Source organism: Xenopus tropicalis, chromosome 3 (assembly GCF_000004195.4).
Source record: "Xenopus tropicalis strain Nigerian chromosome 3, UCB_Xtro_10.0, whole genome shotgun sequence".
NCBI classification, from domain to species: Eukaryota; Metazoa; Chordata; class Amphibia; order Anura; family Pipidae; genus Xenopus; species Xenopus tropicalis.
This window is the reverse complement of record NC_030679.2, coordinates 22,348,853-22,363,287: the sequence shown is the minus strand read 5'-3', so window position 1 is coordinate 22,363,287 and position 14,435 is coordinate 22,348,853. Positions and strand designations below refer to the sequence as shown.

At 38.5% G+C, this 14,435-nt stretch overlaps 1 protein-coding gene across 2 annotated transcripts in view; it reads left to right on the top strand.

The window, feature by feature from the left end:
- The window catches only part of rnf130 (ring finger protein 130), a 134,853-nt gene that overhangs the window by 40,903 nt on the left and 79,515 nt on the right, over nucleotides 1-14,435 (top strand). For both annotated transcript variants that reach the window (XM_012958428.3, NM_001114240.1), the window contains 1 exon segment: nucleotides 10,577-10,771. In XM_012958428.3, the coding sequence (XP_012813882.1) occupies nucleotides 10,577-10,771 (195 nt within the window).

Genomic DNA, 14,435 nt, shown 5'->3' with positions numbered 1-14,435 from the left:
GTACCACCTGCAAGTTTAATACCTGTTTATTAAATACTTTATATTATCATACTTTTCGGGATGATACCTATTTAAAACTATGTGTTTTCACTTTCTAACCACCTCAGCTGTTTTTATACTTCTGCACCCTATAATGCAAGTGAATATTTAACTTTCTCTGTGCACTTGCTGCATGGTAGGGTAGTAAATAGGTGTCTCATATTTAATATGCCTGCGTATGGTATAACTTGGGAAAGCCATAAAGCAAATTACACGCTGCAGAGTTCATCTGGCTTTTCTTTATGTCAAGACAAGAAGAATGAAAACCTTCTAAATCCCAGCTCTAGCCCATGCGAATTTTTATTGACTGATCTTCTGCCTCCATGATTGATAGTTATGTGCCAAATCAGGGTATTTTAATAATAAAGACAGCCATACAAGGTAGGATTTTGGTGTTATTAAGTGACCAGCCATATCACTGAACTATTACACAGCTTAAAAAATAGCTCTAGAAAGATTTCTTGTTTTCTACAAAAGTCTCAGATGTTTACAGAAGTTTTAGCTCGTTTTTTGCTCTTACTTTGTAGTGATTTGTCTGTCCATGGATTATATAATGATTTTGATTTTTCTATGTTTTATGTTGAAAGGTTTTGGGTTTATACTTTATAAATTCAGATTGTGATAATTTTTTACATGTGTTATTATGGTTGCTTGGTAGGTTCGGTGTGGGATTTCTATTGTTTTTGTTTCTATTTAAGCTGTCACTGTTCAGGAGAGAAACCCCGCTCACCTACACACAGTAAGAGATTGGTTAACAGCTGACAAATTTTGTTTTCAAATTTTGATCAATTTCTAGGAGAATATTATCAATGTGAATGTAAAATCCACAATCCTTTGACTTTATTATATTGTCCTGAGATTGGTCACTTAGCAGTAGGTGACAGGTTTGGCCACTGGTTACTGTCACGCTGGCAGCACAGGCATGTAAATAGTGTATCTTATATGTATATATTTATGTAATTTGTATCATCCGTATAGGATGAATAATATAGCAATACATGCAATAATAAAATATTCTGTAAATTAACAAATAAAATATAACCAATAGGTAACAAGAACAGATTGCCATTCTAGAAAGGTATTATCGCTGGATCCCTTTTTAAAGCACTTTCTATTTGCACATTTGCCCTTAGGGAACAACCATAAAGACCTGGGTGATTGATCCTGGAACCGGATCATCCCAGAATCGATCCCAAGTAGTAGACACATGACAACCAATCAACAATGTTGTGTGCCCAATAGCCTTAGGCTGTTGTAATGTAAATGATGCAGATTTCTGGAGTGGTTCTTTGGAAATATGGTAGTGTTGGGCCACGTGTGTACATTAGTCATAAAGCTCCATGAAACTATACATATTTGGTATTGGTGGTATCAGGAGACATGGGACTTTACAAATCATTGTATTTTTGCATGTGAAATAAGTTCTGCTTCTGACATACGTCTATATATTTTGACACATTATTTTGTTTTAAGTATTCACTAGCCTGTATCTAGTTACATAAGTGGAATTGTTCAAAAAAAGATTTTCAGAGCTTAGATTGTTCGGGAAAAAAAAAGTTAGTGTTTTGTTTTGGTTTTTTTTTTTAAACTAAAAGTTCCTGTCAGGATATGACTCTAAAGTGAAACCACAAAATGTTCATGAATTATCTGGCAGTGAGCATAACTGAAGTGTGAAATTCTTCTGCCAGTAAAAGGGTTTAAATTAAATTAGGCAAAATCACAAGTGGTGTTGCCAAAATAACATGGAATAAGCAGAGAATCTTGCTGCTTGTATTTGCCTCCTACTACCTAGTAAAGCCTTGGCAAATTTCGGTGCCGCGTATGCCATCCCACTGGCGATTTACATTTTAGCCGGTGGGATGGCATTGTGGGGAAATTTGTCACAGCCCTTACAATAAAGAATTCATTTTCACAGTCTGTTATCAGAGTCAAGTGTCGGGTTTAAGAACACCTTCTAGCCATGAATCATTTATGTTTGTCATTCCATGGTGACACCATTTCTTGTATTCTTACTAATGATGATCCTTCCATTGTTTGGAGAAAACTTGTACATAAAGGAATAAATAAATCAAACTGCTTTTACTAATGCCATCAATAATGGCACAACATTTTCAGTGCCATGGGTCAGTTTGCAGGATTTCATGTCATAACATCGCACAAAAAGCTTTTGGAGGTCTTGGGAATGTTATGGCTCATACAATCCTCTTGGTGGGCCATATCAGGCTCATGGGCCTCTAGTTAGACAGCAGCCCTGGTCTGTCGTATATATTTCCCTCTACTTGGCACAATTCAGCAAAGAGCCTTTAAAACATGGATTCCTAACCTATGGGACAGGATTCAAAATGGAAAAAAAAATATGCAATATTTTTGTGACACCAGGACCTATAAAATGTAAACCCCAAAAATAAAATACTGCTTAATGAAAATCCAACATTCCAAATCCCTGGATGAAGCAGGGTTTTACATATGAGCTGGTTTATGCAATCTATTTTTATAGAGACCTAAATTGTTTGGGGGTATAGTTTTCCTTTAATAATCAGCATCACCAGGGCAGAAAATAAAAAAGGGACAGATATATCTTGATTTATATATTTATATAGTGCCAGCAAGTTAGGCAGCCCTTTACAGTAGTTTAACAAACAAGAGTCACAAAATAAAAATCAGAGGGCCCTGCTCACAAGAGCTTTACTCCGTTCAAACGGCAGTTTATATTTATAAATAACTTTAGTACCATAGAAACTGTCATTAATGTAATAATGTACAATAGAAAAGATGTTATTTTTTCATCTTCTCTTTTTTTTCCGTAAAAACATTATCAGGTGCCATACTAACTATTTGCAAGTGTGTGGAAAATTTCAATATAGTAGAACCATACACATACAGGTATGGGACCTGTTATACAGAATAGTCGGTAAGGGGTCCTTCCCTAATTTGGATCTCCAAAGTCTACTAATAAATAACCCAACTGGATTGTTTTGCCATCCGTTTTACCAAGGATAATTAAACCTTAGTTGTGATCAAGTACCAGGTAACTATTGTATTATTACACAGAAAAAGGATTAAGTAAATTATTCAATTAAAATGGAGTCTGTGTGAGATAGTCTTCCCGTAATTTGGAGCTTCCTGGATAGTAGATCCCATACCTGAATAAATAAAGATACAGGTTTTTATGTTATGTCAGTACTAAAGAAATAAAGCACCTCGCACCTAAATATAAACACGCTAAACACTCCTTTATGTAGATAAATGGCCTATTATGAGGGATTTACATTGTGTGAGCTGCAAATGGAAAATGCAAAAGATAAAAATGTTCTCTTTTATATAAAATGGCACCACTTATAGATTTATAGATTAGGTCTATACGCCTAGGCAGCACAAAAGATATAAAACACGCTACCTTTTATGAAATGGTTACAGAAGGTATTTTTTTATTGATTTATTTTTTTTACATTTATTTATGCTCTCTCAGTAAAAGTTAAGAACTATAAAGGGACAATATACTCCCCTTTTTGACTTGAGATATTCAGTTTCGTTTTAAAAAGGTGCATGAACACTATCTGAACCCCAGGAAATAAATATTTTTTTCTACCAGGCAGAGATTGAAAGGAAACCATGATACTATAATGAACTACTTCCCATCAGTCCTCTTTAAAGGTTACCCCATTTTTCAATATTGTTTCATAGAACGTACTTTTTGCTTACTTTTTTTTATCAAGCAATCCTTACAATTTTTGTTATTCGTGAACTAAACAAGGCAAAATTTTAAAATGAAACTAAGCGCACATTCTACTTCCTGGTCCTAGTGAGCAAAGTCGAGACAAATCAGCAACTCGCTGGGAAGCCCTTTTTGTATTGAGGTGATCCTTATCTCACAACCTATCAGACTGTACCGGGGCAAAGGGAGAGATATCTTTATACATACATTTTTACATTATGCTGATTTATTTGGACTTTGCTTCCCAGTTAGAGAAATAGCAAAAACCATTCATATTTCCTAATTAACAGTTGACAGAAGATGTTCCTCGCAAACCTTAGTAATTGCATTTTTGTTGAAAAAGTTATCCAGAATGATAGGGACCTGGGGTTTTCCAGATTACAGATCTTTCTGTAATTTGGATCACCATACTAGTCTGCTAAAAATAATTTGTAAATAATTATTATATAAACCAATAGGATTGTTTTGCCACCAATGTGAATTAATGTATTTTAGTTTGGATTAAGTACAAGGTACAGAGGAAATTATTTTAAAATTTTTTAATGATTTGCTAAAAAAAAAAGACTCTGGAATATGGTCTTCCTGTAATTTGGAGCCTTTTGGATAATGTGTTTCACAGTTTAATGTAAGCCTTCCTTCATCCTGTTCTGTTGTGAAGGCATTCTAGAGCTTAAATTGACTCTGCTTTCCATAGTGGCAGTGCATGGATTCTCTGGAAAAGCAGAAAATCCTTTGCTTCACAATAGACCAAGGTGAGGGGGTTGCATTGCACACTGTGAGCCTAAGTGGGGAACTGGTCCCAGTGAACACAGTCTACATTACAAACTATCAAGGTTTTCTTTCAATTTGTGAACTCGGGTCTGTATACAAAAATAAACACATTTTTAATTTATTTCTGGAAGTTCAGATATTCAAGCACCTGAAAGCAGCTCAACGGAATAAGCTCAAAAATGTCATATATACCCCATGTTTTCCATTTAAAGAGGAAGTTCAACCAACATTAAAATGATACTGACCCACCAGACTGTGTGGTTTCTATTTCCACGGAAATCCACTTGAAAAGAAGGGCCCCGTAATCACCCCTGCTGCCTGCCACTCATTCTGAATGACGAATGCCTTATCAGAGCCAGTACTTGTGAGCGTTCATGGGGAATGTCTTTCCTGTGGGCAACAATCTTCCACATGTGCCACAAACCTAACCGTTCCATATAATTTAATGCATATGAAACTTATGGTTTTTGGTGCAACAAAATAGCCTGGGAGTGCCGCCCAAACAGATGACATAATCAGAGAACTCCCAGGCCTAGAAGGCCAGAGTTTAAGTGAGACGTATTCCACCCACAGGTGAGAAGCCCATATATATAAATATATAAACACTGAGCTATAAGAACACTTATTCAGGGTCAGACAGGTCTGCCATTCCCCTTCACCCTATTTACATTGATTGGTCGTTTACACTGACTTACTATTCAGAAGCATAGTAAACACGGTAATAATAACTATCATGGCAACTATCATATTTAGCTGTTGTCAGATGTGTCTAAAAGTATTAGCTGTTGGTAAAGTATTTTTATTCCATATACCATCCACCCGGCCTATACCCTTACGTAGAGGAGGATGATCTTCCCGCTGGGTGAGTGCTGAAGGTGCATTTAAGTTTTGTGCACCTTTAATTTGTAGTACTAGTAAGCGCTCATGTATAGATAGCCTTAAACTGGTTGTTCACCTAGTATGACAAAGGCAGTGATATAATGAGACAATTGTAGCAGCTATTTGGTTGCTGGCTCGTTATTATAACATGTATGGCCAGCTTTTAGATCTGCTTTTAGGAAACATTTTGCCACGGTCCAGTTGTTTGCTGGGGCACGCAGGTAGTTTTCCTAGCTTCAACTAGAAGATATCGCTTGAAATGGTCGTTCTCGTTTATGGGCAAATCGTACTATTAAACAATCGTTTCAGGATAAGCTTCGTCCTACGATAATTAAAAATCTTTACGTGTATGGCCAGCTTGACACCTTTACATGCCTATGTTATTAGGACTGCTAGAGGTTACAAGCATGCTTTGTGCTTTGTCCCTTCTCTAACAAGAATGTTGTATTTATTTCTCCACTTCTCCTCCAGGCATAGCTGTCAAGTACAAATGCAAATAACCCATAAGAAGGCGATAAACAATTTTAATAAATAATCCCTGGCAAAGATGAAAACAGCAGGGATCCAGACGCTGTTGTGCACAGTTTCCCTGTGACCTTTGCTAATTCTGGGAAGGAAGATGCACTATTTTTATTACACTTATTCCGTTTCCCGAAACTCTAGGGAAAGTAGGGAAATAAATATAAAAACCTCCCAGAAATTATGTATACTTACATGGTACATCAGCCCTATGCAATGGACATATTGCCGCACTTGCCACCGTTTCTGGAAAAAAAATATACCAGCCTTCCTATATCTCCATCTATCTTCCCTATTAATAGCATTGGCATTAAGCACCATCTTCAATTGTGACAGGTCTTGTGCTGGTTTTGTCACCTGCGTAGAAACACTGGGTGCTTTGGGAGGCAAGGTGATGAAGTGATCCCTGCAGCAAGACAGTAACTATAATGTCAGAATAAAAGAGAAAAAGTATCGTAATGGACTAGACTGATAAGTAATTAAAAATAAAAAAAATTGAAAAAAAAAAAGGTTGACTGATTTCCCTGCTACAAAGTGCATATGGCATGATTTGGCCAAAGGCAGTAAAGACTTCAACTCCCTAATTTCCCTGTGGCCCTTTCAAGCCTTGCCAAATACTTGCAGTATTTAAGAGCATCCCATCTGCCCTTGATTTTCATGAATGCTCTTGTGCTGTCGCTTCAGGCAACATAATTATTATTCCAGTATGGCTAAGAGGGTTATGAGATAGCTAATGTTTATCCCTAGACACAGAATTCTGATACAGGCAAGTACTCTAGGTTTCTCAAACGGATTATATTTAGGCTTTGCTATCTAAGCTCGCAGCGTAAAGTAATATATTAGCATAGGAAGAATTTGCTGAGGGAGGCAGGTACACAAGACAATTTTACTCAACTCAAAACTAAAATAACTTGACCTGACATATACGTTTATCAGTAGCTTTCTTTCAAGGTTCAGTTTGCATTTTTACTGTGCCGTATTTGCTTATCTGCTCTTAATTGTAATCATCAGTTACTTACATACAGTGATTGAGGGCCAGCAGGCAAGATGTGGCCCTAAAAGGAGTTTTTAAGACCCCTCCCTTCCAGGGAATATTGCACAATATGATCTCTCTGCATAATTCATATAAATGCACAACATTCTAATTTTTATGGTACAGAAAAGAAATTGCTAAAATGTGGCATATTTGTACGTTGAAATACGATATGGGATCTATTGTCCATAATGCTCGGGACCTGGGGATCCCTTAGATCTATTAACAAATGATTTATGCATTAAATAAACCCAATAGGATTGTCTTTCTTCCAATAAGGATTAATTATATCTTAGTGGGGATCAACTACATGGAATTGTTTAATTTATACAGCGAAAAAGGACATAATTTTTAAACATTTTATTATTTCCTTATAATAGAACCAATGGGAGATGACCGTTCCATCATCCTGGGTTTCTAAAATGTTCATGCAATTATAAATCAACCCCTCAGTTAGTGGCACTCCCATATCTGATGTAGACATGTGTAGCATTAGAGCCAATACTGGTGACTTTGCATAGGGATAATGGGACTTACTAAGGAGTTCTGTATGGCATTCTAGAGTTATTGTGTCGCAATACTACATTTCGTATTATTTGTTCATAAATGTTCCTGGGGACCAGATGTATTGAAGGGAGCCTCATATTTATGCCTGTCAAGTTTAAAGTACTTTTCCTTGCACCCTCTTTATATTGTGACTTGCTTCTCATGTGATCCTGTTTTCTCCCACTCTCCAAAAGCATACAGGTTTTTATTGGCTCCTGATGAAACTGACCCATTATATGAATGTGATAGGGAACTTAGATTGGGTTCCACTGAGCAGGGACTCATTGTCCCTGAGTTGTTTGGGGGCAACCAGGGCTGCCCCCCCCCCACCCAAGTCACGAACTTCTTCTGAAGTTAAACCATAACTGCCCACCTGCGTGCACACACATTTTACCTTCTCCTTGGGTCCATGATCGAGGGGGGGGTAGGTAGGGTGCACTCACAGTAACCATCAGGACGTGGGCCTGGGTTTGTGGGCCCACAATGACAGGGTGGGGCCTTCCAGGTTTTTTCCCCTTGTTCCACTTGCCCAGTCTGATACTGGAGGGACTTATATAAATGATGATCAATATCTACAGTACTGTGTAATGTGTCAGCGGTGTATAAATGTTACATGACAGTACAGGTATGGGATTTATTATCCAGAATGCTCTAGACCTGCGGTCTTCCAGATAAGGGATTTCTCCATAATTTGAATTTCCATACCTTAGATTTACTAAAAAGTAATTTAAACATTAAATAAACCCAATGGTTATGCCTCCAATAAGAATGAATTGTCTGTGCTAATGAATATGTGTGTATAAATATGGTGGTACTTAAGCTTAAGGGTTCTCTGGCAGCTTTTTAAATGGATTTGCCAAGATTTTGAAAGCAGGGTTATCTGCCAAGCTTCAAACAACAGTCACTAAAATATCTTTAATAATGGATAGAGCTTTTTGCAAATTTGACTTACCAAGAAATGTAAGTACAGGATCCTTTAAAAATAAATAATATTGCTGTAAATAATTAAAAATGTTCCAAGTCTGAATTTGCTGAATGTTTACTTTCATTCATTCTCATTGGTGGCCGAAAATGCAACATGATGTCTAGACAATGTCTTATACTGTGTTGTTAAATGATCTCAGTATGGCAGTATTGGCTCCTTATTTACCTTTCTGTTTTTCTGCAACAAACTGGAACTTCCTAAGCTTGTAGGTGTTAATGTAAGAAGTACATTACAGAGGTTGTTGACCTTCAAAATAATGTTTAGTATGATGTTGAGTAGTGACTCGGAAACAACAGGTTGCTCCCCAACCCCTTGAATGTTGCTCCCAGTGGCTCCAAAGCAGGTGCTTTTTTTTTTTTGAATTCTTGGCTTGGGGCAAGTTTTAGTTGCATTAAAACCAGTTATACTGCCAAACAGAGCCTTCTGTAGGCTGCCGTCCATATAGGGGCTACCATGATAGCCAATCACAGCCTTTATTTTGCACCCCAGAGTGCTTTCATGCTTCTGTTGCTCGCCAACTCTTTTTACTTTTGAATGTTGCTCATGGGTAAAAATGTAGACAATGTAAGAAAATTGTCAATTTATTTATTTTAGATTTTGGGACTAATTTATCAAAATGTAAGATAATTCACCCACTTTCTTATGGGACTTTTAGAAGCATATTTGTCAAATGGAGAACCCTAAATTTAACCCATTGCTAAATACACTTGTAAAAATCCCATGGGAATGGATATAAGGTGGGTGAATACTTCTTTGGTGAGCTCTAATCTCAGATTTGATAAATCTGCAATGTTATTAATAGGGAAAAAAGACAAAATATAGGCTGGAATTTTTTTCAGAAAATGTCAACCCTAGTTGCATGCTGTGCCCTTAGCTACAATGATCAGTGTGTGCGCCAAATCACCCCATGGGCATTGAGACTGCCCAGCAACACTTTACCCCCTCGTGCTATTTTGTGTTTTACACAACCCTACTGCAACCTTTACTTAAGCCTAGCATTCACCGGCCAAGTAATGGGTCTTCTCTGCCTGTGTTACTATACTTAGTGGTACAGAATTTTAGATGTAATTTATAGAAAAATCTATATTGTGTTGAAGAGCATACACAGCACTGTTAATGTCTGTGTTTATAATATGGAGAAGAAACAAAAGAAGCCAGTTTGTGATAATCACATCCCTTTGGGGATTCCCGCTGTTAGTGATAACATCAGTTTATGTTGTACAAAAGTACAGCCGGTGCCCATGTTCAGGTTTGGGCTAATAGCTTTGGGTCATGCAATGTCTTCTGACAAATAGATGCCTGAATATAAAGGCACGGCTATTTCCTTTGCAAATTTGTTGCCATTCAATCGCTAATTGAGCATGACCACACATCAGATTTTAAGTTAATCTGTTCTTTGTTGTTGCTTCCAGTAGCATTTCTTTTTAATCACTACTGAAGGACGCGCTACAAAAGACAGAAAAAAGCACTTTATTCTCTCTCGTGTATATTTTTGCCACCAAATCAGTACAATGTAATTATAAGAAAATTTTTTAATTTATTTTGTTCTAATTTTCCCAAAGGGAACAGGCAGGAAGAACACAGAGAAGGCTGTTTATGTAATCATGTTTGATCAGTGGAACTCTAAATGGCTGGTGTTCCTTAAAATATTCCTTTTGATCTGTACTGTACTAATTACCGGGGAATACCTATATTGTAACCATAATATGGTACCTTTGTGCACAGGCGTGATGAAATTGTTGGTTCATACAATAAATATTTTATTTACAGATGTTAGACAACATCTAACATTGAGATAATATACCTATTTTCACTTTAACAATCTCTGTACAGGGCTGTGGAATGCTTTTTAGTGATATATAAATAAAGGATAATGCTAATGCCATCTTTGTTTCCCCTCATCCTTTCCATTTAATAAAATAGTAAGGAAATCAATAACATTTATAAGGCGTTGGTCTTTGAGATAATAATAAAGGGATTTTGGATATTGCTTCTCCATTAAGTAGAATATGCCTGTAGTGTAGGTGGTAGATATATAAAGTCCTTTTCTATTGCCCTGAATTAATATGTTTGCCGTTTGTGTCTCTAGCGGCCGATCGACTTGGCTGTGATCCTCAAACACGTTTCAATGTCCCGCCCAACACGAAGCATTGGATAGCGCTCCTGCAGCGCGGGAACTGTACGTTTAAGGAGAAGATCCTGCGCGCTGCATCCCATAATGCCTCAGCTGTCGTCATTTACAATAACAACTCCAAGGAAGAGACGGTCACTATGACTCACCAAGGTAAATCTCTCTACTTGCTTTATCATTAGTCGGCTCCTGAAGTGTAAGTGGATGATTTCCATTCTTAATAAAACATTGTGGGCTTTCAACCATGTCCAGCATTGGAATTGACATGTAACTAAAGGTGACTATACATGGTAAGGTTTGCTCCTTTGGCAAGGTTGCCAAACGAGCAAATCTTTCCCCCAATATGCCCACCTTGGCTGGGCGATAGCGTGCTAATGCAATTGTTTGACCCTGGGGGGGGATAGGGCAAAGGAAAAGTCGGAGGCAGGACTGCATCAGTGAGCCGTTATGGCCCCCGAACTGGCAAAAAATCAAGGCTGTCCAATCGACATCTGGCCAATTTGTGGCCACATATCAGTTGGGGTGGCCTGTAGGAGGGCCCCATACACAGACAGATAAGCCGCTGAGTTGGTTTTAAAGCCTCGAATTTGTAGCTGAAATCTTCCTGTGCATGGCCACCTTTAGATTGTTTTATGTTCGTTCTTTTTTGGGACACACGACCACAGTCATGTAGGTAGGCTGGAGAGATGTCAGTGCAGTAGGGTCAGGGTGAAAAGGCAGCCAAACGTTATACAGGAAGGGTGGGAGCAGAAAGGCCACAGTAGAGCAAGGCTAAAAAAAAACAGGGGGGTTGGGCAACGCAAGCAAGATAGGGAGAAGATGAGGCTGCAGGAAATGAAAGAGGAACTGCACCCAAAACACAACTTAAGCTTTTTAATAAAGTAAATACGATTTCAAGCAACTTTGCAGTCAGTTAAAAATATGCAGCCTTTGTATTGATATGGCTTGGAACAGTTACCTAAGCCTGGCCCCCTGTTCCCCTGCTGATCTGGCTGACTATTTTGAGACTGAAATAAAATGTAACAGTAGTCGACTGTCCTCAGCCTGCCTTCAGCCTGCCTTCAGCCTGCATACTCCAAATCCCACAATGCCCTGCACACGTGATGTCAATAATGAAAGGAACATCACAGTGCAATGCATTGTGGGTGATGTAGTTCCTGCATGCTGTCTGTAAGCGGTGGAAAAGTTGTTACAATTTGTAACATCAATGTTTTTAGGCCCTCCTCCTCTGCCAGGTTTTCAAATGATGCAAAAAGAAAAGAACTGTTTTGCAGCTGGATTTTAGCATATAAAATAGTATTTATTCATACCTTTGCATACTGCACTCTTGCTAAAACTACCTTGTTATACTGGGTAGCCTTGTCTTCGTGAGACTTCCATTTACTTTTTATGAAGTTTTTTTTTGTGATAATGATGGAAAGTAGGACACTGCATGGCATGTAATTACATGTTCCTTTCATTTATCTGTAACAAAGCATTTTGAAGAAGAGTTATTAAAAAAAAAAAAAAAAAACCTTGCTTTTCTGCAGACTGTGAATCTGTAATGTAGTTTAACCCTTATGTCACAAGAGGTGTTGGGGTCTTTATGAACTATCTGTGTGATCATTAGTTTCATTAGTATCACAATGAAACGGATTCCTTGCTATAATACAATGGAAATAATTTTTGGGTGAATTCCAGACTTTATCTGGGCCCACTCTACAAGGTTAAGAACAAATGCATTATGTCTTGTGTCTCCGATAGCAAAGTTTGGAAGCCTTTTCCTTGCTCAAATGTTGTTCTGTACAAAAGCATTCGAAATGATTAGAAAATGTCAACATGGGCAATTTTTATGCAATACTTTACTGTAAAAATTTCCCAACATTGGGCAACTGGAGCAGGGGTGGAAATGCAGTGGAAGAACACCTGTAATAGCTACACGGGAATATTAAACCATAGACCAGTTGTTCCCAAACTGTCACCCACTGGGGGCAGTAGTACTGGGGGCTCAGTCTGAAGGCCAGTTATGGTAGAATGCCTATTTGCTCTTCTAGATACACCTGAAAAAACAGATAAAGGACAAAGACACATAGGGCGATTAGTCGCTGCAACTTTTTTTTTTTTTTAAACACATCAACGAGCCGATGTGGTCCCTGATCCGACTAATTTTTAAACCTGCCCGATTGAGATCTGGCCAATTTCAGGTCAGATGTTGGTCGGGCAGGCCCCTTGTTAGTGCCCATACACGGGCAGCTAGAATTGACCCGTGTATGGCCACCATTACTCCTATGTTTGTTACAAGGTCCCTGACTAAAAGTGAAGACAGACAGGATGATTTTAGTCACTACGATTTTTAAAAATCCAGTCACAGCAACTAATCGCCACTCAAAAAGTAACGGTGTACCTCACCGTCATTGTACATGGCATCTTGCATATATTTCTAGCAGGTAGCCGTTAAAGCTGCTAATTGTGACTGATATTTTTAAAAGTGGTGTGGCTAATCCCCCCGCCTGTCTTCTCCCTAAAGCTTGGACCTCGAAGTGAGGCTTGAACTAAAAATCCAGCATTAATTTCCACAGACGTTTAGCAAAGAACATTTATAGATGTTGTTTATCCAATTCCAGCCTCACTGCCTGATTGTCTGGGCAAGTAGAGCAGTAAGAGGGGCTGCAGATCCAGCTGTACTGCTTGTTGCATGATCATTTCCTCCCCTATTTTCACCCTTCCTGCTTTTAAATACTGACTTTAGCTTCAGAACTTTAACATACTTCTTGGTGATTCACCATTTCACCCACTGGACAGGGATTCTAATCCGTGGGTCCCGGTTAAAAAATAAGTTGCCATGCTGTTTAGGCTGGATCTAAACGATCACCCTTAATGTACTGAAAGCTCTTTCTACAATAGACAGTAGTAAAATAAAATCATATCTTATGTATGCAGTAGCCCAGTCCCCAAAGAGCTCATTTGCCAGTGAAAGAGGGGTTCAAGAGCATGAACCTTCGAGCTCATTTTTGCTGCTCTTTGTATGACACGCTAGATCAGCAGTCTGGCATATCAGGTGTGCATACCCCAGCCCTGTCCTTACCTCCTGCCTTAGAGCCTATGTGCTTCCCCCACCACCATATTTGAATCAAGTGCTGCCTAACGCAGGCAAAACTCAAGTCAAAGGACTTGTGGGTCTCTGCACTCCAAAACAGGACGCAGAGGCCTGCAGCTATTTGCCCAATGTTCATGCAGTGGGCAAACTGCAAAAAATTGCTGATTGCAACCTTTTTTTGGCATACAGCCTGGGGCATTGCAGATGCAGATTCAATTTTCCAATTGCTACAACTAATGATTCTGTGCCATTTCTTTGTTTTTGGTTAAATAATGTAAATCACCTGTTTTTAATGATTATTTGGCAACAGGTACGCACTAGGATGTAGGTGTGACATTTCATTCTACTGTAACTTGATTAGAGGGGATGTAGGAGACCTCCCTTCTGCCCTGTAGCTTGCACATCATTCAACATACAGAGCCACAGATGTTTGTCCTCATACACATGACAATGGCAGTGTCAATGCTATGCCCTTTCTATACCACCCTCAACCATCCCACAAACCAGAAATTCCACACTCCGTTTGGGTGAAAAGGCCACAGCCATTTTATTAACAACCATGAAAACCATGTCTTTATTCATAATAACATAAAAACACCGTAACATGTTAACATCATCAAATAACTTATCAACATAATAACACTAAGCCACTGAAGGCTGCAATTTAGTGGAAGCTATCCCTGCCCCCAGCCCCATTCGGGTCCCTGAGACTAGCCATCCCCTTTAATCTGGCCACCACAC